Source organism: Phaenicophaeus curvirostris, chromosome 1 (genome assembly GCF_032191515.1).
Source record: "Phaenicophaeus curvirostris isolate KB17595 chromosome 1, BPBGC_Pcur_1.0, whole genome shotgun sequence".
In the NCBI taxonomy this organism is placed as follows: domain Eukaryota; kingdom Metazoa; phylum Chordata; class Aves; order Cuculiformes; family Cuculidae; genus Phaenicophaeus; species Phaenicophaeus curvirostris.
In genome coordinates this window covers 56308498-56333479 of record NC_091392.1, presented here as the reverse complement: position 1 = coordinate 56333479, position 24982 = coordinate 56308498, and the positions used below count along the sequence as shown (strand labels likewise).

At 35.2% G+C, this 24982-nt stretch overlaps 1 protein-coding gene across 3 annotated transcripts; it reads left to right on the top strand.

The window, feature by feature from the left end:
- Positions 1 to 1356: 1356 nt before the first annotated feature.
- Positions 1357 to 24200, top strand: EPYC (epiphycan). 3 transcript variants are annotated; one of them, XM_069849826.1, is made up of 7 exons: positions 1357 to 1466; positions 3564 to 3744; positions 16067 to 16220; positions 18915 to 19073; positions 20565 to 20767; positions 22255 to 22350; positions 23848 to 24200. In XM_069849826.1, exons 2-7 carry the CDS (start codon positions 3577 to 3579, stop codon positions 24016 to 24018), a joined length of 951 nt encoding a protein of 316 aa, XP_069705927.1. In that variant the 5' UTR covers positions 1357 to 1466; positions 3564 to 3576; the 3' UTR covers positions 24019 to 24200. The 3 variants fall into 3 exon arrangements, with proteins under 3 accessions (XP_069705927.1, XP_069705928.1, XP_069705926.1); XM_069849827.1 differs by lacking the exon at positions 1357 to 1466 and adding an exon at positions 1663 to 1773; XM_069849825.1 differs by lacking the exon at positions 1357 to 1466 and having other exon boundaries at positions 3374 to 3744.
- The last annotated feature ends 782 nt before the right edge of the window (positions 24201 to 24982 follow it).

Sequence of the window (24982 nt, the reverse complement as noted above, 5' to 3'; positions counted from 1 at the left end):
GTTACTAAAACAGCATATAATTCCTTTTGGTGTGTCCTGCAATATCCTACATGCTAACAGATCTGTTGTTCTTCTGCACCTGCCAAATCCTTTCAAATGTCTTGGATTCCCTAGACTAGCATTGGAAGTTTGATGTTGGAAATTCAAATTATTGACGGCTGGCTTAAAATTCTTAACAATGTGCAATTCCCATACAAATATGGCTTTCTGGGATGGTCTTCTTATTGGAAAAATTCTGATGTGGAAATTAGATAAAGCAAAGGAAATATAGTTTGCTTATCACATTGGAATCTTCTACATGAATCTTATTCCTCTGCAGATAAGGAATGGGTTCTGCCTTTTCCTATCTGTTAATATGTGAATCAACAGTTTTAGGAGGTATATTTCACTGAAGAGTTAGAGAAATTATAAAAACTTTAGAGGAATTTTTATACGTTGTACAAAAAATGGTAACATAAAAGTAAATGCAGAATTAAGTAGGAAGTGATAATAAAGAAAATGTGTTCAAGAAGGAAAAGAGCGTGACTTGATAGGTAGAGGGAAGTGATTCTGCCCGTCTACTCTGCTATCCTGAGACCTCTCCTGGAGTACTGCATTCAGTTCTGGAGTCATCAGCACAGGAAGGACATGAATCTGTAAGAGCGAGTCCAAAGGAGGACCACAAAGACAATCAGAGAGCAGAAACCTCTCCCTTATGAGGACAGGCTAAAAGATCAGCCCGTCCTCAGGATAGTTCAGCCTAGAAAAGAGAAGGCTCCAGGGAGACCTTATAGCAGCCTTACAGTATTTAAAGGGAGCCTACAGGCAAGCTGGGGAGGGGCTGTCCATCTGGAAGGGCAGTGATAGGATGATGGGTTGTGGTTGAGAGAGAATAGATTTAGGTTGGATATTAGGAAGAATTTTTTTACTGCCATAGTAGTGAGGTACTGGAATAGCTCGCCCATATTTACTTCTAAATATGTAGCAGGCAATACCCACAACAGATGCAAATTCATTAAACTTTAGCACATACAATGACCCCCAAAATAGAAATGTAACACAGCAAAAAAATATTCATGTCTGATCTAATTTACTGAAGTCTTGACTTTGGACATTGGAAACCATGCACTTTTAGGCTATCAGGACATCCAAATTTTTGTTTTCAGAATGCACCTGAGAGTATTATTGGTATATGAATATACTAGTAAGAGCACTAAGAAGTTCAAGGAGAAAGGTTAAAAGAAAGTGAAATAGATGTAATTTGCTTACAATAAATCTTTGCCTGACCTTGCTAAAATCTGATTCAAAGAAATCACATATAAACATATCTGAAGTTCAAGAAACTCCCCGGGCTGAGGTTCCCAGTGAGGGTAGAAGCTGTACCACCTCCTGGAGCCCCTGGATGCCACTGCCATTCGTCGGGGTCTAATACCAGTGACTCTGCATGCTGAGTAACTCCAGCCCATTTGAGAGGTTGGAAGCTAAAGGTAAGTTTTGGTACTTCTCTCTGAGAATAATTAATTGGATTTTTAATCCTGTAAATATTCTTATAGCATTTGTTCTATTTCATTGTGCACAATACTGATTGCTCAAATGCTGCAAACTGAGGAGATTATTTATTTTTGCTGGATATGTGTCCTTCCTGTGAGAGGAGTACATAATCTTTATCAAAATATTTGATCTTACAGCTACTGCAGATGCCAATATCATTAGAGTATGTTCCAATATATTACTCATAAGGGAACTACAGAGACATGCAAACTTTTCAAGTTAGTGCAGATAATATAGTGATAGGTAACTTATCTTTTTTTTATAGATATTGTCATTATATTAGCTGGTTTTGTATATATAAATACAAATTAAATATATATCAAGCCATGTACCTTTTAAAACCCTTTATGTCTAGGCAATGTGAAATGAAAACGATTTTAAACAGTGAGTAATATTTATTTAGGAATCATTTATTCAAAGGAAAAATTACACCATGTATGATGATATTACATTTTAGATATTAGATAACATCCTTATTAGCTGACTCATTTTGGATAAATGACATGCAAAAGAACAGCAAAACCAAAACCAGTCCTGTCACAAATAAGAAGCAAAAAAAAGTGTAAAAAACCCAAGTACCAGTATACTTCAGTTTATTTCAGAAATTTGTGGCATTTATATTTTATTTATTTCATTTTAATTTTTTGTAATGAAGCAGATTACCTTCAATAATATTAGAAGCTAACACTGAAAGGTGTAATTCAACTAAGTCTTCTCAAAGACAAGTCCAAGTGATTCAAGCTTCTCTAAGCAGCAGCTGAAAAATCTTTTTTTCTATAAAGCAAATTAGAGAAAAATGAATGCCTTGTGCTGCTGACCATCCCAAGAGGAATTTCATATCCTCATGCCTAAACAAGCTTCATAAAGACCTCTTTTCATGAAGCTAAAATTCAGTTTGTTGCTCAGCACGCACATTCAAAAAAATTTCATACTTTTTTTTATACTTTACCTATTTTAAGTAGCTACAGTTTAGAAATGAAAAATTTATATGTGTATATTATGGCATCACATCAAGAGTACAATTTATTAGACTTGTGCACTGCTTATTATCACTGTCATTGCTTTTGGTGAAATTAGTGGGAGCTGTAGCTAAATCAAGGTGTGAGTAAAGTATGCTGAATAGAGCTTTATGTCAGGCATCTTATATGATAACAGCGAATGTATCACTTAAAAGGAAAGTGCATAAACAGTAATATTCAAGCCTAGCATGAATTTTCTATTATTTTACTCAAATATGGAACTTTTAAATGTGTGATAATGCAATCCCAAGGAGAATAGGTGACTCTACTATGCTGTCATTTCTCTATACTTTAAAAGTAATGGTGATTGAATCATGAGAGAATGCAGAGTACTGTCACTTATAGGGCTGTGGAGGACATAGACTATTTATTATCTTGCTCCCCAGACCTTTCCAGAAGTGATGGTCCAAATATGCCACATCATTCATCCAAACAAAATTATATTCTGGCAAAACAACTACAGGTGAAAACTGCTCATCCAGAAAAAAAACAAAGAAAGAGGTCCTAGTGTTTTCTAAGTTGTTGGGTTTTTTTATGGCAGAGGAGAAAATTACATCATTGTACATTTCAGAAGATTATTTATTGTGATAGATACAAATAATATAATAATTTAATGATTTAGCTCTTGGCCAGTTTCTCACAAGCTCTTTTCTAATGTTGCCTTGGGCATAGGTGAAGTTAGATTAAAGGATGGAAAGATGAATATATATCTTTCTTTCCAGGCACTTTTCACTGAGGCCATGTCTTTTAATGCCCACAAAATACCTTTTATCAAAATTAACCCTAAATTTGCTAAATGTTAGAATGGTCAAAGCGGTCTGCAGAAATTCTCAGATCCAGGGACTCCTCAAGAAGCAAAACAGAATAAATCAGTGAGTTATCATGAATAAATAGGAGATATCCATCAGAAATATTGTGTCATACATATAAGTACTATATTTGAGAGATTAAAGTTTCAAAAATTCCTTGCAAATACCAGATTACCTACATTTTGTACGTTTTCTTCTCTTTCAGAAAAGAAAGCACAATGCAGACCTTTGTAAATATTTTTCTGGGACTTTTTATTTTTGAGTCTGTTGGAGCTGCGCCTATCACTGATACCATAATTTATGATTCTGAGTTCTATGACTTACCACTGGGAGAGCTGCCTTATCCATTTGTCTATGATGAAAACGAACGGTCTGACCAACTAATGGTAATGAGAACTTCATTTATGGAAAGTGTAAATATGCAGTGGCTAGTGTTTGTTGACCCTGAAAACATTTAGACAAATCTGCTCGTGTGTTTGTTATTGCCTTTGGCTGATCAACATTGTAGTTCATTCATCTTTTCCCTAATCTAAAAATGTGGCCAAAAAATTTTCTGATTTTTTTTTTTTTTTTTTTGGTAATCTTCAAGAGCAAGTGAAAGCTACCATGCTTCCCTCCGGTGTCCTTGCATTTCCACAAATTCTGTTGGAGAATGTTCTTGTGACTCATCCGTCTGGATGAGGCATGAAAGCAGCTGAGATAGGACATCCAACATTCCCCATTAAATGAGACTGCAGAATACTGTTTCCTGAGGTTATTTATTATAGTAATATATATGTTCAATACAGATATTTCAGGCAATAAATACTAGTGTTTTTTCTACTTCTGATAGGAAAGTGAGAAGAAAGAATTAAAAAAAAAAAGAAAAGGGAAAACACTTGAACTGATAAACAGAAAGTAAGAAAGTATACTGAAAAATAACTGTTGAAATTTTATTATAGTATGAAAAAGTAAGCTATGTTGCCTGTAAATGCAAGGGACTCTATTTGTTGACTCCTTCCCCTGCTACATTTCTGCATTTTCTCTGCATTACTAAAAGGTTACATTAATTCTAATCCCACTCTGCTGCTTAACCATGTGCACAACTTTCCTGAAGGTGGTATATGCAGTATATGATTCAGGACTTAGTGTAATAGAAGCTGAGTGAAAGACATAGCTTTTAAATAAGAAAATGCTTTTTTTCAGCATTACACATAGTATTTTAGTGCTTTTTTTTTCAGATAATAGTACATAATTCTTGAAAATATGTTCCTTAGAGTGATTCATGATTGATGTGGAAGGGATAGGTACTAGTCTTTCATCAGGGTGAGCTCAAAATTGGATAGCAGCCTTGAAATCGAAGGACAGAGATAATTTAAGAATGAATATATCCCAAAACTGGAGAACTGAAGAGATAAAAATCATCTCAAAGTTTGCACTTAGACCAGAATCCTACATTTTGGAGTGAAAAAAAAAAAATTCCTTATGTAAGAAGGACTGAGAAGAACTTTCCCTAAATCACTTACTTTGCCTTTGGCCTACCTCCTTGTGCCATGTTGAATCAAAGCTCTTTACATACCTATCTTCTTTGGCTTTCTTCCCTGATCAAGTCACTCTCATTTTTAGTGACTGGATACTTGTACTCTCTCTGTTTCACATTGACTAATAAGTCACAGTTTTTTGCCTTTTTTGCTCTTAAATATGAAGCCTTTATCAGTCCTATAGAAATGGCTTTCTTCACAGAAAAGGGAGAGGCTATCTTGTATGTACCTAACCACAGGGATTTTCTCATTCAAATAGTAGATTTCTTAGTAATGCATGAAATGGTAGGTGGGAGTCTCCTGTGCTGTGCTTTCATGTTCTATGCTTCTACCTTCCTAGATTCTACCTTTCTCAGGTTCTGTGACACTGAAGCAAGGGTTGCCACGTTTCCAAGCTTCTGGACAAGGCAAGGCTTCTTTGGTTCATTTACAGCTGAAAGGAAATTCAGGATGATCAATATTGTACTCAAAAAGAAAAGATACAACAGGTCCTACCACAGTTTGAATTCCTTAGGGAAACATGGAATAGGCAGAGTTCAAAAAAACACTTTTTTCATTTCGTATTGTAGACTTATTTTCCAGAGCAGGATCGTCTCCCAGTACTGAGCTCTTTAGTCAGCCTTCTTAGAATTCATCAAGTGAAGGTCATCTCTCATAGCAGTTGGAAGTAATGTTACTTTGCATATGGATGGACCTCCCTGTGTGAGGCTTTTCTCCCTAGATGCTTAGCCAAAACATTTTTTTGCTTACATTCCTCTTGACATGTATCACCCAAAAGAAACTGAAGCATTCACAACTCTCCAAAACCCAGGAGACCTCAGAGTGGCCAGTGCTGTAGAAATCAAGCAGCTTTTATAGACATAAATGTCATTCTTGCAAGTTATCTTTTAGGCACTGAAGATCGTCAATGTCACTCAAATTTTAAATAGAATACATTTGATTTCTTCATTGTGGTTATGACTTTCCTTCCAAAAGCCCCGTTGTCATAAAGATGTAAACTACACAAGTGATTCTACGAGTAAAATCCAGTATCTATGCAAGGTCACAGGTGAGTTTTAATTATGCATAGCTTAAATGATGAATAATACCAAAGACTCAGACAAAGAGCAGGCCTTCAGTAGTTCTGGTCTGTGTACAGTTACTTTTTAGGATGTGATTTAAAGCCTCCATTTCCTTTTAGAGAACTCTGAATCATATCTTTAGCATTCTGAAATAGTGATGAAAAAATAAAATAGATTTTTCCATTGTTGTTGACTTCAATTTAATATTTTTAAATTAATTTATTTCCAGATATATATATCATTCTGCTTAACATATTTTTAGACTCACTGGAGAAATTAGAACTTTTCCATGGTCGTGCTTCTGACTGACTATCAGCACGTCCAGAGACTAAAGAGTTCTAGGACATCAAATGTGTTTGATGCATTGCTCCTGTCAATTTCAATGGGAATTATGCACATATGCATCGTAAGGCATTAAACTTAAAGCACCTGTGTCAGTGTGTCCTTTTCAGTGCTAGCCACTGGGTACTGCAATCACTTATTCAATGTGTAACCACCAAAATGAGGAGAGGGATAGAAGTAATTAGGGAGGGATTCCTTCCACTCGTTCTATAGCTAAAATTAGTCATTGAATCCCAAGACCATTCTACAAGACAAGTATGAATCGTTCTCTTGGAATATATGTTGTGCTGGGTTTACCTAGGCTGACTGTGAGGTGTCCATCAAGCTGTCTTCTTACTCTCTTTCCTTAGAGGGACAGAGAGAGAAATTAAGATTAAAAACTCATGATTTGACATAAAGGCTGTTTAATGAAAAAAAAGCAAAGGCTGTGCACAGAAGAAAATAAAAGAAAGAGATTTATTCTCTACTTTCCATCAGCAGATGATGTCAAACATTTTCTGGGAAGTAGGACTCCAGTACTTGCAGACGTTCATTCTGGAGAAAAGCGCTCAGCAGCAGTCAAAACATTGGTGTGTCATCAACACCATTCTGGCTACAAAGAACAGCACTGTGATGGTTGCTATGAGGAAAATTAACTCCATCCCAGACAGACCCAATATGCGTATCTTCCTCAAATAATTTTATATGGACCCTAGGCACATGTCTCAGTCTTAGCACCAAAATTTCAGCTTACTGTAGTTAGTCAAGAGTGACTGTGTCTAAATTCATGACTTCTTTTCTACTTCTCGTGCTCTAGAAGTACTTTTCCTTGTGAAGTATATTTGTAAGAAAGAACTGTATGTGTGTATATTTACACAAACATTTCATTGGCTTGTAAAAATATTTCTGAGAATGTTTTAAGTAGATAACTCTTGATATTTTTCCACTTGTAATCTGCCTATTTTTTTCATAGATTTTAGAATAACTTTAAGGTTTGAGAATATTATTTAACAATGGAAATAAGAGGTTATCTAATATTGCCTGCTAACATCAGCAAGTTCATTAAATTTCTTGCATTGTTTTTGTTGTATTCAAGAATTGTAAGTTTTAATTCAAATATTTTGCATGGGAAAAATGCTTGTAGCTTTGAATTACTTGGAACAGTTATATTGCATCCTCTATAAAAGCTATGCATTGTTATATATTAGATGAGTCAAATCTGGGCTATAAAAGCTGAGATTTCCAAGTTCCCAGGTTCATTGAGACATGGAAGACATAGCTAAAGCTTTGCATCTAAAGGGGAATTGTTTAAAAAAAAAACCCTTCAGTGATATATCACTCAGAAATAAAATGTTTATAAAGACTTTAGAGAGAATAGTATCAAATCTTACATGGATAATGGCAAAAAAAGCAATGTAAAAGAAAAACAAATTCTCAAGGTCCTACAGGAGAAAGAGGCTACAAAGGAATGTCACTGTAAGGTATTTTACAAGCTTTTTGTTGGATTTATATTCTAAAACTGACAGTTACAACAATATAAACATGAGCTGCTATACTGCTTCTTTTCTCCACAGTAAGTTCCATTATTATTTTCAATGAATATTTATATCAGGACCCAATACCCCAGTCAAGACTGGATCTTCATTGTCCCAAATGCTCTTCGAACATACACAAAGGCAGATTTCCTCTTTAAAATGAATAAAATCAAGCCACACTGTCAAATGCATTATTGTATGAGGTTTTTGTTGATGAAACAGAAGGCTCTGGGGGATTTGCCTCTTTGAAACTAAAACTCTGGATACTGTGAGAGAAAAACAAATTGTTGGAGATTCCTAGGTACCTCAGTTATTCGTGTCTAATAAATTGATATTGCAAACTTCTGATTACAGTTCTGATTAAGTATAACCAGTTCATTTCCCTTCAGGTAGGAAAAGCTAAGTTAGAAAAATAAGAATTGAAAATATAGGGTCACTGGAAAAGTATTGTATAATCTAAGAAGAGCTTGCCTAGCCCATTTAGCTGCCTGATATCTTATGAATAATAAGTGTACTGGCTAAGACATTCTTAAGAACCTAAAACTGATACTGAGCATGCCATCAGTTACAGCTGCTTTAGCCTAGCAGAGTAACTGCATCCTTCTTCTTGTCTCAGACTGGGTAGGTAGTCTCCAAGTTGTTGTCTGCTCTGGAAACACCTAAATTGGTCCAGTGAGGGATCACTACCACAGCATTTGAAATTTCTGTGAGAGATGGCAGCTGAAACTCCGCAGTGAGATTGCACAGATCTTTTACAGTAGATGCTCGCTACCTGTTTCTCTGGTTAATTAAACATTTTTTACCCACCCCCCGAGACTCCCAGATTTGTGGCTTCTTCCAGAAAGAACTGGTGTGCGTTATCCCTCCTGTTATGGAGTATGAAACAAAGATATGAATAATTTAGAACATTACCCTAAATTCCTAAATTGAACCAATGGGTATATATTTTTTTTGTGAACACTGTTAAGCTAAATAACATGTGCATTTCTATTTAAAAATCATTTAAGATAAGATTAATTTCAAAGTGACTTAAACCAGGATCCAGAGCATGAAACACAGCTCAGATGGGAGAGTGTTGTGGTCCTGCTCTGAGTCTGCTTGGAGACATTTCTATCTTAGTTCATGTTTAGTGATTGTCTAATGCATGGGACATTAATAGTCCTTTGAAAAGGTCCCAGGTCTTAGTTCCTTTCATGTTAGGCTACACAATCATGTTTATTTTGGCTTGTTCTCCTGACTTGAGTTTTGCCTGTCTGGATGAATTCTGACTTTGTTTCAATATTGCATACAAGTTCTTGTCTGACCTTTATTTGGTGGTTAGGATATTTTCTGGAGTAGAGGGTTTTGGGGTGCCAGCCTCCTCAGGCCAGCAACTTGCATTTCAGTTCTCTTGTTTCTTGGGTGAACAGACAAGCAGTCCCTTTGCAATCATCTGAACTGAAGTGGAATAAATCAGGTATGCAAATTCAGCAGAAGGGTTCTTTAAATTACTTAGATGCAGGAATGCCTCATTCCCTACACAAATAGGTATGAGGCACATAGCTCAACAGAATCTTCAGAACATGCACAATGGCACAACCCTACTAAAATTTCTGCCTGAATCCTTAGCTGTATAGTATGTATCAATCAGGCACCTGATTTAATTAAGTAAAACTTCACTGAATTTCTTTCCCTAGATTCCTCAGTGCAACCTAGTAACTTGTTAGATGCTTAAAGACTTGGTGGACTGTCCACTAGTATCAGCATAGATATTTTTTAATGACTTGTACTGTTGTTGTTCATTTGTTTAAAAGTAAAATAGTCTAGATATGGTACTGCAGTAATTGTATGTATTTCATAGCAGCACAATTCCTATTGTGACATCACAGACATTTGGGGATTCAAAATTTACATTTAATATTATTTCTCAAAAGTGGTTTCAGCTCTGGTTTTCTTTACAAGAGCTCTAATCTTTAACCACTTGCATTCAGCGTCTGAAGTTATGTGGAATGAATCTGGTGCTTTTTGTTCATCTTCCTAACATTGTTTGGCTGCAGTCTCAATTCAAAGCAATGATGATGCGTTTAGGAAAAGTCAGGCAGGTAAAGCGAGTAAAAGCATGTTTCATTTCAGCAATGCTGTTTCTGTCTGCATTTCATGAGGAATTCCTGAACCCTCCTTTACACTGAGCTCTGGAAGTCCAACTGAGACAGGCTGGCAATGTTTCTGGTAGACACTCTTGTCATCTGAGTGATCTCCAGCTTTGTTTGTCTGGCTGTGCATGCCTACATTGTGGCTTGGATTGGCAGGAGATTCTACAGAATTCATCATTAAATAGTTCAGGCTAGTTTTCAGTCCTTTTGTGCTTTATAATAGTGCAAAGAGCCCTGTTATGATTTCTAAAACTGTCATATTTCTCCTCAAAATTTTATGTCCTGCAACACTTCAGTGCTATTTCAAACATCTGCTGTAGGCTAACTTGGATATTATGTAGCCCTCAAAGCACAATGTTAGAAATAAAGTCTGTAATTTCAAAGACAGTGCTGGAATGAGACTTTAACTTCATTTGTACTCATGAAAAGCCAGATTAGCTCCCTTGACATGGACTTCCTTCATTCTCAGACAACAGAGTTAGTAAGTGAAATCTCTATAGCAATGCTGTTCAGCATTAATATTTTTACTCAGCTAAAATCTGATATGACATAGAACACATGCTTTTGAGACAAGAAGCTTTAAGATAGTCTGTAATCAAGGTGCTAAAAAGACTAATTCTTTTTTTCTATGACTAATGATCAAAATCTTAGAGTCTACCTATACTGTTCCAAGGCAGAAGCCACAAATATTAGTTTCCAAGAGCTGTGTAACTTAAATATTTAAGCTGGTCAAACTGAGGTATGATTGGAAATTTAAGAATGTTTGTAAGACCTAGCAGAAATTACAAAATAACTTAAAAAATTAGAAGGCTTAAGGGGTCAAAAGAATGATCTGTATTAATAATGAAGGGCACTGTCCCCAGCTGTGCCAATTCCAGAATGCTGCTCCCAACAGCAAGAATGAGGAATATATTGTTTATTTTAAAATTAAAGGTCCTACATCCTGGTAATGTCACAGCACAGATGACTTCTCGGTGAAGACCTTCCATCCTACCAACAGAAGAAAGGCAATATCTTTGTAGAAGAGAAGAGCAACGAAGATGGTGAAGGGGCTGGAGAACAAGTCTTATGAGGACCGGCTTACGGACAAGGGGGAATGGCCTCAGGCTCCAACATGGGATGTTCAGGATGGGCATCAGAAAAAAATTTTCACAGAAATGGTCATTGGGCACTGGAACAGGCTGCCCAGGGAGGTGATTGAGTCACCATCCCTGGAGGTGTTTAAAAGACAGGTGGATAAGGTGCTGAGGGGCATAGTTTAGTGGTTGATAGGAATGTTTGGGCTCGATGATCCTGGAGGTCTTTTCCAACTTAGTGATTCTGTGATTCTGTGATTGTAGAATACAATATACACCATACATTTCCATATTAGCCATCATGAAATGACATTCCAAATGAGAAAAAGGAGACAATAGGATACAACCTGATGCAAGATTCTTGGATGCTGGAGTCTCCAAGACTCTGAAGAAAAGTAGTGCCCCACAATATCTTGTTGATCTTAAAGGAAATTAAAACCTGTTTCAATGTTTGTCAAGAAAGATCTTAGAGACACTAAAAGGACTCTGTAAAGTCTCTCCCTTATCTTTGCTGAACACAGGTCACCCAGGCCAGAACACGCATACATGTTTGGTTATATGGGATTGAATGTCTGTAAATGTTCAAGTAGTTAAAATCTGAGAGAATGAGTGTGAGTCCGTAAAATCAGTTTACCTCAAAATCTTGTAAACATCGATCACCTCCCTCTTCCACAAGATCTCCCAGAGTTTTGCTATGTTAATTTCATCACACAACTTATTTATGCAGTTTTGTACAAAAAAAATGGCAATTTATCTGAGCTGCAGAATGTGGAATCTGAAAAGCTGTTATGTTAACATGCAATGGCTCACAGATGTATTTATTTTTAAGTTAGAACAATGGGAGAAAAGAAGACCTGAAATGGAATATTCAAAAGGAAACAAATATGAGCCACTTTTGGAAAAGAAAATAAACCAAAAACCTCTACCATAATTAGATATTTTCTCGTAATCATTTGGTAATTTTAGAACAGCTGTGGGGGAAACCAGTTCCTTTTGATGGGTCAGTGTGTGGTAAAACAGTTCCTTCAAGTTTATAATGTCTCTTTTTATGTTTTGAACTTTCATTTGTGCTTTTAAGTATAGGTTTTTGCAGTGAAAAAGTGCTGAAACAGGGGACATTGGAGATTGTCCTGTGGATTTGTATTTATTGCATATAATATATCAAATTTGATCCTAAAAGATGTAAATATAAAACAACAAACCAAACACCTGCCACTGGAATTACACCAGCTCATAAGAAAAATGTGACAGCTGATAGTTTCCAACCTTGCTTTTTATCTTTTTAAATCTATATACTTTCTTTATTTTATTACTTTATATAGATTATACGGACCCATAATCCTCACATAGATTACTCTTACCTGCATTTATATTCTATTTCACCTCTATTGACTCCTAGCCCACAGATACCCTTTCATCTTGCTTCTTTTTTTCACAGCTCAGCCTCCTGAGCCATTTTTAAACTTAAAAATGTTTTCATTTCTTTTGCCTCCTTTTCAGCCAATGGTGAGAGATGGATACCTAGAAAGTCCATCCTATAAGAGGTATCTGTAGTCAGTTGCTGGAGCTACTTTTCAGAAGTTTCATCTTATTATTTTCTGACTGTGAAAGGATGACAGCATGAACTAGATGTTTAGCCTACAGATGACTGAAGTTAGAAATTGACTTCTGTCAGTTGTATTTTATCACTCATTGATATGTTCAGACTTCTGTGCTTTTGACTTTTGTAACTTCCTCATTTGAAAGTGCCTCTAAATTGGCCATACCCACTAAGCAGTTTCACTAGTAAATAAAATAGTAAACACATGATGGGGAAAAAATAGATATTCTAATATCTTAGGAAAGATATTACTCTGCTTACAGCATGTTCTGTGTCCAATATTCTGCATTCCAATATTCTCTAAATCCCTTAATTGATTCCAAAGAAAGACTAGGATATCTATTAACTACAGAGTTAGGTGGCTAAAGGTAGGTTATGTAATTCCCTTTCAGTGTTTTCTTATGCCATGTATTAAATTTGGCTTGGAATGCTGATTATCATTTGAAGACCTGCAACTGCTGGCAAAGAGAAATATGCTTTATTGGATTTCTCTGCAATATTCTTCCTGCTTTACAGTTTTTCATGAGGAATATTTCTTAGAGGTGCAAAGGAAATTCCTTTCCACCTCCAAACCCCTCAAACCCCTATGGAGAATAACATTACGTGATATAGAATCATTTCTGTTTCAATTTTTCAGTAAACTGCATGTTGCCAAAAATAAACAAACATCTGGAAGATAAAGGATTATTCTCTGCAGAGTATAGTCCAAGCAACATCTTTGTCTTGTTACAATCTTGCATGATTAATCAAATATGTAAGAAATATAAAGCTGCATGGATCAGATGGCCAATAATGGGAAACAGACTTTTACCTTTAAGTTACTGGTTCAAGTCCAGCCCATGTACAGAAAGAAAATACTGCCTATGCTCTGGTTCTGGTATGTAATAATGTGCATCAGTGAACTCCCACTCTGTTACCAGTGTAAATATGATAACATCATCAAATTCACTGTAACAATTATTATTTTTTTATGACAGTTGCAACCGGAGCAGGAGACTGAATAAATATTGATGCTAACTTCCTGGAATCATTTCTCTAGAGCCCAGATTTAGCATATTAGAAAGGAATCTATGGGGAGGCTTTCAATTGTGCATCTCCAAACCTGGATAATATCCTGTAATAAAAGAGAGAGAAAGAGACAACAGTCTAGAAGCAGACTTACTTGAAGTTAATACCTCTGCTTTGGTACCCATCAACTACAGTGAGCAATCAACTAAGATCACCTGAGAAATCATAAAGTAAATCACAACTCTTAAGCTAGTAAGTTCCATAGAGTATTCCCTCAAAACATTCAGAGAAGTGGCAGTCAGTGTAGATGACCCAAATCTCATGACAAGAGAAAGGAATATTGTCTAAGGTCTGAAGCCTATTTACAAACTGTATGTTGAAAATGCTGTTCTCCAGAATATTATTTTCAGGAGAATTGCCACAAAAGATGTTCACAAAGCTATTAATACATCTCAAAACCTCTGCGTTTTGCTCCAAAGTTCAGGACGGGGACTCTTATCTGATTTCCACAAAACTGGTGAAGGAGTAGACTGCATATGCAAGCACTTTAGTGCAGTACTACACTGGGTCAATAAAAGTCTGGAATGCATCTTCCCCTCTAGGCTTCCTCCATTCAGAGAACATCTGTCCCACTTCCTTTGTTCCCAAAGTCTTCCTTTGATTTGTCACCAAGACCATTCCTGGTTGAACTGTTTTACTCTCAGTGATGCAGATGGGAACATTGCATATTTGTCTGCACAAAGCAGCAAGGTACAGCCTTACTCTTACCTACCCTAGCAGACTACACTGTCATAGCTCAGCTAAGTTCATTTTGCACGCTTGACCACCATGTGTTTTGAAAAGTAACAATGCTAGTAACTATATCAGGTCATATTTATCCACAAACTATACTTGATCATTGTATCAATGGCTTATTGGAATATACAGAGAACCTGAAGTGTGCTCAATCAAAATCTCTGTCTGTGAGGTTCAGAGTGCTTCCTGGTTTTTCATTGCTTCCATTTTCACTGTCTTCAGTGAAACCAACTGATGCAAAATACTTGAACCTGGGGCTACTAAACACCTTAAACCAAATTATTTCAGTGCACAAAGGTTTTTTTAGAAGATTATTTAGGTTGTTTCAGGGAGTTCAGGATCATAATACTTAATACTGATAGTAAATGATGCATAGGTACACTTCAAGATCCAGTGAGTCTATTTTGAAGTGTAAAATGTTTTCTTCCAAATTTGTGGTAAATGTATATACACATTTGACTATATAGGAATCTCATATAAATATATTTAAAACCTATCCTACCCAGGACAAAACTAACTCTATTTGCTGAATATTATATAATTAAGCAGAGATTCAAACAGAGATTAGAATACAGTAAAAGCTTTGCTCATGCTTAGGACCTAGACCTCGGGTGTGTTGTTCCTTTACCTTGTATAATCTACGCAAATGATGCAATTAAAAAAAAAATTGAACTACCTGTCCAGTCTAGTTGCAATCCCCTTTTACTTGTCTTTTACAACTAGAATTCATGAGCACTAATGTGAGTGATTTCAACAACCAGTTCTCCATACACACAACAAAGTCAACAGTAAATGGGTGTTGATCTCAAAACAGATGTTTGATCATGTGAAAACCTCAAGATTCAGTAACTTTACAGCAGTGGTGTGCTAGAAGATTGCAATGGAGCAAAATATTTATTAATATAAATATTAATAAATATTAATATAAATTATTATTAATATAATTTTAGGCTTCTGATTCTTTGTACTTGGGGTAAAGATACAGTGACAAAACTCCCATTTTTGATCATGCCTTTGGTATAGGCTAAAGAGTGTTAACTGCAGCATCAGGGGTGCAGCACTTCATGGGGGTGGATGTATTACTTAACATAAACATTACCTCAGATGTGCAAAGCCCTATAAAGACAGTAATTAATTGTCGTGGATTTAAAAAAAAACAAAATCAGTGTACATTGTCAAAGGAGACCCTGTGATGGTCAAACAATATTATTACACAAGGGGAATTCATGATACGGTGATAAAGTAATTTTCAAAGGTCACACAATTAGAGTGGATTCTGTCTGGGTAGTTAGAGTAAACCATTCTGCCCCTTCGCAGCCTTAGGCCCTTCTTCGACATAACTGGCAAGTCTGCAATAAATGTGGAAAAAAGATTTTGTTAGTACATACTCTCACTAATAAGGTAGATGCAGTGTGCAAACACATGTGCATACAAAAGAAAAATTAAAACATTGAGATATAAGATGAATAAGCATGTTGGAGTTTCATGAATTGTTTACACATCTTCTGAGTTCATTATAGCTACTGGACAAAAAGCAGCTAAAGCACTAAAACTCAGAACACATATGACCCCTAGTGGGAGAATACAAATAACTGGAAGAGAAGTGGCTGCCAGTGGAAATAAATGCTAACATTTCTTGTTCTCTCTTATTATTCCCTAGACAGAAATTGGGACAGCACTACCTTCTGTATTTCAAGAGAGTTATTCTTCTGCACCATTGACAGAAGAACCCGAGGAGGAAGCATCATCACCAAAACTAATAGATGGGTCTTCAGCACAGGGATCTGGGGTTCTTGGACCCCAAACTCAAGACGGTTAGTAGGAAAGAGAAGTTTTTCATGAGTAGCTATGCTTTTGAGTGAGCCCATTTTACTTTCTTGTGAATATCTCCCTTTCTTATTCAAAAGGAGGTATATAATTTCTGAATCTCTCTCACTGTAGAGAGGTGTAACGTGCCTGTCTTGAATGCTCTGTAGTCAGATAAGCGCTCAGTCAAAATGTCTCCACACTATTTCACTATGAAAATGACTGTGCACCAATGAAGATTTTTTCAAGTTTCATTAGCACTTAAACACTCACAATGTTAGGAAAAATTCTTAATGATTGGCAAATGCTACCAGTAATTTCTTATTGACCTAGACTTCATTATCATTACAACTATCTTTATTTTTTAATACTCTGTTACAAGATTTTTATAAACATGTTCAGATAAAATATTTAAAAATTTTTGATCGTGGAAACTAGAAACTATGACAATTAAAGAAAGGGAACCATTTTAGGTGAAACTGTTTTTTTCTTTTCTTCTGTCTAGCTACAGTGAAATGAGAACTTTCTACATCTCACAGGGGAGTTAAAACTATTAAAATGCAATCCATTCCTCTCCCACACAAACATCATGATTTTAATAATTTATATTTGTTAGTAACTGGTCTAAACTCTTGTAGTTGAAGCTCAGTAGTTATCCACTGCTGTGATGAGTCTTTGTGTGCTGTACGGTGATCAAATACAACAGCAGGAAAAACCTATTTTTACTATGTCTAATACTATAACTGAATGACATAGAAGACAAATAAAAAAAAAAGAGTTTATGTTTCTCTCTTCAGTGAAGAGAAATTAAACCTCCCTATTCTTGTTTTTTACATACTAATAGTGAGCCTTGAATAGACAAAAAAAATACACTGTTATCAAAATAAATAAAAATAAGTATTAAAATTTCCCAAGAGAGTTCCAAAAAACCCACACAATTTCCTTCAATATTAAAGGCTGCAGATGGTTACAAAACATTTCATGTATATACTACATATTGTTAATTCTGTATCAGTCAACATTTTTGAGCATTGAGTGCAAATAAACTAGCATTTCAAATAAAGATATGCATGGGAGGCTGAAGTCTGCAAGATATCAAATCAGATCTCTGTTGCGTCTTTCTTTTATTTTCAGCAGCCAGTTTTCCTGTCAGATGTTGCTGCGGTTCTTGGCTTGGTACTGGATAGAAAACTGTAAGGCTCAGGAACACCAAGCCAAGTTAATTTTTCTTGTTGATATCTTTTTGAATCCTTCCCACAGCTTTTTCCTTTTTCAGTTCACATCAGCCATAGGTGACACTCCTCCAAGATCAAAAATGGGACAGAAGGGGAAAATTTCTTCCTCTATTATGTTGCAATAGTTTGAAAAAATGCCAGCCATTCTGAACTCTACATTCATTTAGGGCTACATTTGCTGGAAGGGTTCGAGGTATGACAATTTATTTTTTCCACGTTTCAAGCTTGCTCCCTGTGGTTGATTAAAAATGTCCTATGGAGGAAGTTAAGGGAAGTATAAAAACAGTCTTATCTCTCCAGATATATTATTCCTGGATGTCCAAGGAATTTCCACTGATTCTAAAATAAATGAGTACTCTTGTTGCTGACTCTTTAATCTTGCCTGAAAAGGCATCACATATAGAGCCCGCCATTCAATTAGTTTCCGTCGATTGCTGATAATTTACACAGAATAAGAAGGCAAATGTTCCATGTAGCTATAATTAATCTGGAGAAAGAAACTCACCTAAAAGAAAAACGTTTTCATACTCATTAATTATGTTACTATTTTATAAAGTAACTGGAACAACCGAACCGACCATCTGCTACAACGAGGAAGAAAACACCAAATGGAAAAATATTTCTATGGGAGTAATAATTGAGAAACAGATGTGCTGATTTATACTCACAATCAAGGTGAAGATGAATTGAGAATTCAACACACATAGCAACTAACAACTGTTCCTACAGACAATTGCATTTAGACAAACCACTCAGATTTTCACCATAATTCTTACCAAACAGTATCATATAAAGAGACTTCTGAATCCACTATTCACGCCATTTTATGACTGAGATGAAATGACTTGATTTTTCATTGACTTAATTTTTTAGTTTCATGGATTGCTGGTGGTAGCCAAATGTTTTGTTTACAGGGTCTTCAAGTTACCTTAACTCAGACTGACAGAGAAATTTTTTGTGATGCTGAATTTCTGAATCAGAATATTTGCATTAAACAATATGCAAAAGAAATTGAGTTTCTTTTCCATAGCTCTATAGGAAAATATTAATTTCCTTACAAGTTATTCAGAAGTACTATTTACAGAACCAAACTTGGGAAATCATAACAAGTTTCATTCATCAACCATTATTTCTCCATACAGATGGAAGTTCACACTTGCCAACTTAGGGGGAAAACGATCTATAGTTTGCTGCTGTCACATAATATTCTGTTGTTATGGTCTGAGAAACACTGTATCAAAAAAGTAAGATAAATAACCTTCTAATATGCAGGAAAGGAATAGTTGTAAGTATAATTTAATCACTTTGTTTTTGCAATTATATGATGTGATTGATGTGGAACAAGAGTGAATTTAATCATTGAGAAAGTCTTATTATGTTGTTGCGTAAGCATAACATTGTGGTAATTTACATATCATTTTTTGTACTTTTTTGTAACAAACTATTTTCTTTTAAATTCTTTGATAGGTCTTCCTACTTGCCTTTTGTGTACATGCCTAGGGACCACAGTCTACTGTGACGACCGTGAGCTTGATGCTGTTCCACCCTTGCCTAAGAAAACCACATATTTCTACTCACGCTACAACCGAATCAGGAAGATCAACAAAAATGACTTCATCAACTTAAGTATGGATAGCAGTATTTTTGCAATTAAGTCGATTTTTATTATTTCTGGCTCATACTAATCTAAGACATCGTTATTAATTTTATGTAATATTTGATCACAGTGGGATTATATACATAAATGCACATATGGCAAAGTGGTTTCCTACTTTTGAACATAAAGATCAATACTTTAAATAGATTTTCTGTCTAATTCCTTAATTATTAGAAGGAACAACATTCATGTGTCTTTTGCTATTACTTGTAATCATCTTTAGACAGGTAGGAAAAATCTCAAACCTCATGGAACATTTGTAGGATATTAGAAAGCACTGTTTTCCTAAATAAGTCAGGTTCTCAGGTAGATATATTTTCAAATATTTGCAAAGAATTTGTGCAAAAGGAATTTTACCTTTAAATTTTACCTTTAAATTCATTGGTTTCCTACAAAATTATCTGGGAAAATCTTCAATAAATTAAAACTGCCAATCCAAAACCATTTGTGACATAAAACTGACCAAAACTGGTGATTTGGGAAGATTGTATTTTTGCATTTCCTACTTATTATTCTAAAGTTGCCTAACTTTTCAAGAAGCATTAAGACCATCTTACCTGACTGAATATCAAGACAAATCTTTTGGGTTTGGTTTAGACCAAACTTTGTATAACTTATGACTATTGACTTCATGATAAGAAACACAGAAAAGAAAAAAAAGTTGCTACAAGAATTTAGGGAAAGGCAAAGATAATTTTATGAAAGAAAGCGATAAAGGTTTGGCTTGCTCAAATATAGATGAAGGTTGGGAAGAAAAAACATTGGCGTACATAAGAAAACTAAAGGAAACAAATATCAAAAGAGAGAACATTTATCTAGGGCAAAATATGCTGCTCACGTAAGAATAAAATAATAAAATAAAACAACCGTGAACAATATTTTAGGCGTAAAATAGAAGTAAGCTACAGAGTAATACATTTTAAATTAATGCATATCATTGCCCTGTTACTTAAACATTGTTGTCTTTTGCAAAAAATAGGTTTCATCTTCTTTTTTTGACTAAAAATATGAGTGTATTTTACAAGAAAAAGTCAATATATCAAATTGCAATTGCAAATATAGGAAAATATCAAAAAAACAAAGAAACGTGGAACAAGGTGGAAGAAAATATGTTTATTTCCTTTTAATTCTTTTTTTCCAAAAGATACCCATTTAAAAGTCTCCCAGAACACACAGAAATTTGAGAACAATTAATTTTAAATTATTTCACTAAAATATGCATGAAGAATGACACACGCAATTCTTAACAAGATTAGAAGGAGATGTTGGTATCTTTCCGCAGGATAACTGTTCAAATACAGATCATTGCATTATTTACAGAGACAGCATTGTTACATAGTGGGTCAGGAATGGATCTAATTCAAGGTACTTCACTTGTAATTTAAATAACCTATTTGTCTTTTTTTAAACTTTCAAGAAATACATTCTTACATGCTTATTGTATCTTATTTCCCTGCCAGACAATTTAAAGTGTATTGATTTGACTGCAAACTTTATATCGGAGATCCATGAAGATGCCTTCTGGAGATTGCCCCAACTCGAGGAGCTGGTGCTCCGTGACAATAGGATAAGGCGACTCCCTGAGTTGCCATCTACCTTAACATTCATTGATGTTAGTAAGAACAGGCTTGGTCGCAAAGGAATACGTAATGAGGCATTTAAAGTAAGTCTGGATTTGATGATAAAATCTTTTCTTCCTCTCTCCAAAGGACATGATCACAATAACTGCCTAAATGTCCCTCTACAGTAGTGAAATTGTTAATATTATAGGCACTGTGACTGCGCTGGCTGCTAGGCAGTCTATACAGATGGAGTGAGATAATGAGCACTATCAGCTAGACCTCAGAATACTTCTTATTCTTTTTTTACAAAGATCCACACAAGCCATTCAATGGCAGAGTATGTTTGTATCTATGAAACCACTACCCACATGACTAGCAGGATTCCAGAAGGCTGTTTGATGTTCATTTACGAGTAGGCAAGAGGGAGGTGGAAAGCTAAGGAGGCCACTGCTTCAAATTTGCTCGGGAAATTGACAGAGTATTCATTAGATGCATATAGTTTCTTTCCACCTTGAAAAGCAGTGAAATTGTAACTTCTGATTAATCGTTCTCCATTGAGAATTTTGGTGGGGAGAAGAAGCCATTTATTTCTCCTAATTGCATGCAAAATCATAAGTCATTATAGAATATAGGCTAGCTTCATATGTTAGACCTGGCTTACGCGCACTATTCAATTGTATTTAAGAAGGTAGATGTAACCAGCCATCTCTATATTCCTTCAGCTTCTTGTTGAAGCAACCAACAGCATTTGCAGAATCAGATATTTTCTCCTAGCCCAATGCATGGCAGGTGTTGGGAAGAGGAATGATGGGCAAAAATCTGTCCCCCCCAGTGTATTCACTGGCCTAGCACCCTTTTATTCTACACTATCCTGATTTTAGCCATGAGGGATTCTCGGCCTTTATCTTCCATATTTGCCAAGAACCTTTGTCCTAGTATCTCTGAGTTCTTTCAGTTGGAGTTAAACTAGGACACTGCACTCTAAGAATTCATTAGGTACCATGATAATTTTCGTGTGTAAAAAGGGGGCAAAATGAGAATATTCTACCGAGCCTTATTGACGTAGCCAAGTTCATACCTTACTATTGTTATAATTACTGGATGAAGCTGCTTCTTCAAGCAGCTCCCTGAGTCAAGGGAGAAGATTATTTACCTTTTCAAATGGAATGTGAAAATTATTTTTAGCTCAAGCATTTCTTATGCAGTTATAATTTACTTCAATGCTTCTGTAAAACTGAGTAAGCTTGTCACAAAAGCAAGAAATCAGACAGAACAGGAAGTCTTTCTGCACAATAACTGGATAAAGCTGTATTTTCACTTTAGAACATCATCATTAAAATTGCATCTCTAATTATTAAGTATATAAGTATTTCAATTTTTTTTCCCTTGTTATAATACAAACAATTAATCTTTAACAGTAACAGTTCTTAGCCTGTGCAAATGACAGTTCATGACTGTCTGAATTTCTGCTTTTTCAACTGTGCCATGCTGTATCCAGCTGAGCTCACTGCAGTGAGACATTTTTAATTTACTGGCTTGATATTTTTAAAAATTTCTGCCATTTTCCCTTCTTTCCTTCATCTTCTAGGACCTGCATGAACTGCAGCGTCTTTACATCACTGACAATAACCTGGATCACATTCCACTGCCGCTCCCTGAAAGCCTCCAAGTTCTTCATCTCCAGGTAGGCTACAAAAGCAATGGCTCTATAGATCATGTACAAATAGTAAGAAAAGCTGGAAAGGATAACTATTGTCTTGTTTTCTTCTATTTATCTAAATGCATACTTAATTAACTAAACAAAATCTTGGAAACATACAGTTAACTACTGAATGCAGTATTTGAAAGAAGTAAAATCAGTTCAGCTAAGCATTAATTATTAGAATTTGTAACACAATATTTTTCAAACATAAAATTCTAGATTTATTCATATAGATTAAAGTTAAGTTCACAGTTCTTAAGAACAACATCAACCTAAGAGATTTCAAAGACAGAAATCCCTCACACTGCTCATACAAATCTTTCAGGAGGAATTCTTATAGATACCAAAAGAAAGTTACTTTATAAATTGGTTGTATCTGTACCAGTGAACTTCGGTCCTTTAATAAATGTCATTCCCTGCTGGTAACATTTTTTCAGCTAAACTTTTCCATTTGACTGTGTTGGAGCACCCCATCCATCATCATTACTATTTTTTGTATTTGCTTTTACCTGTGTCTGACTTCTTCATTTTAACCTTTTCCATCCCTGCTTCTTTCCCTTTATTGGCTCTTGTACCAATGCCCAGTTTTGACCATCAAAAGGCGTTTTTATTTATTACAAAATACAATAAAAAGCTTTGAATAAATGTCCTGGTGTACTGTACATAATTTGACTTCTATCCTTCAATAAATGGATCTGTAGAAATATTCTGCCTGCTAGCTGACTGCTTTTCTCACCTGCCCATAGCTGTAAATTAAATATTCAGTGCTATGTGCTACAGGCCAAAGCTAGAGAGATGGATTTTTTCCAACACCAATTTCTGATAGTAAAGGAATGATGGAGGAAAGATTTTTTAGACAGCCTTCATTTTAGGAGATGACATTTTTAGTCTCAATTTCAGACAATATTGTATTCTAGCAATTCATTGCTGAAAATGGTTTACTTCAAGAAAAAAAAGCTCAGTAAAGATAAGGTATATAAGAGGAATTTACATCAAAGGAATAAAACCCAAAGCATTCATTTTTTCCAGTATATATACTGACAGAGGTTAAGGTAATGTGAAAGGGTCTGGGGAAAAGAAATCCATCACAGTTCAAATTACAGATCTGTGCTTTTGCAGGCTGAGGCATATCGAGCTGTCAGGATGATAATTATGATTCTGTGGTTTTTGAACTGGCCTAAGCTGGTTCCAGTTTCTGTAAATAAGGCTCTTCGATATGATCCAAGAAATGGAAACTCTCTGTACTTCTACCAGAACCCTCCTGAAAGACCTGTCTCCATTATTTGAGTTACTTGGCCTCGAAGCTTTGCACTGGCCAATAAATTTTCCACTGCTTGGGATATTTCTCTGTTAATGACTTACAACCACAGTTTGGGCCCTTGGGTTAGAACAAGTGTCTCACTAGGTGCTGAAAATATATCCGTAAATTATTCTTCAAAGAGAACACTCTTCTGATAGCTTTTGTGGTTTTTTTTTTAGAACAACAACATTCAAGAGATGCATGAAGACACTTTCTGCAGAATGAAAGATTTTAATTATGTACGTAGGGCTCTTGAAGACATCAGACTGGATGGTAATCCCATCAACTTGAGCAAAACACCTTATGCATACATGTGTCTACCGCGTTTGCCAGTTGGTAACCTCATGTAAGCTTTGATAAAAGCCAAAACAGTCATAAACTATGGAAACCTTAAAGACAAATTATTAACTCACTGCTACACTAAGCAAAATGCATTTTTTCAAATCTCATTAGCTTGGGAGATATTTCTATTAATAATAAAATTGATTACTGAGATAGAAAGAATAATATGAAAAGCTAAAGGACAATTCCATTATCTACCCAACTGTAAGTTGTATACCAATATCAAGAAAAATATTTTACTAGAAAAGCTGTACTGAAGGCAATGAAAGATCAATGTAAATGCAAAATTTTTTTATGAATTATTCAGATCTAATGTATGAATTCTAGAGTTAAATACTTTTATATGTTAAAATCTATTGTAACAATGAAAATAAAACAAACAAATAAAACCAAAATATGTGTCCACAATTGAATATGTCTCCACTGTTCATTTAATTTAAGACTTTTACATCCATTTAACATCCATTTTTCTAACTTTCCTTAAATATTCCTTTGTTTTCTTTGATAAACAGAATCTTTCCATGAATCAATAATGAAATATAGAGAATAAATTTATATCAAATTACTCTCCAGAAGTACATAAAATATTTATTTATACCTCTGCAGTCTTTGTAATGCTGGTAAGGCCCAAAACTGTTTTCTGTATCTTTGATAAACTTCCTTTCTAGGTTATCTGGCTAGTAAAATTCTCATGTAAAATAGCCTAACTGAGAAATTGTCACAGATTAACCTGGCAGCCAGCAAGAAAAAACTACAAAGCCATTCACTAATCCCCCCCTCTTTTAAGTGGTGGGAAAAGTAAAAAAAAACAAAAACCCAAAACAGCCAACCTCTACTAGCTATAGTCTTTGTTTCAGGTGTAAAACCTGAACCTATTGAACTGTGTTTAGTGGTCAAAGGAATGATGTGCAATACATCCTTAAATACATAAAATAGACAGTGCTTTGTTCTGCAGCCATTTTGCTGTGCCTT

Coding starts and splice junctions, on each gene's coding strand:
- EPYC (XM_069849826.1), top strand. CDS start 3,577: ATGCAGACCTTTGTAAATATTTTTCTGGGACTTTTTATTTTTGAGTCT. Junction 19,074..20,564: donor AAATGACTTCATCAACTTAA/GTATGGATAGCA, acceptor TTTCCCTGCCAG/ACAATTTAAAGTGTATTGAT. Junction 20,768..22,254: donor TACGTAATGAGGCATTTAAA/GTAAGTCTGGAT, acceptor TTCATCTTCTAG/GACCTGCATGAACTGCAGCG.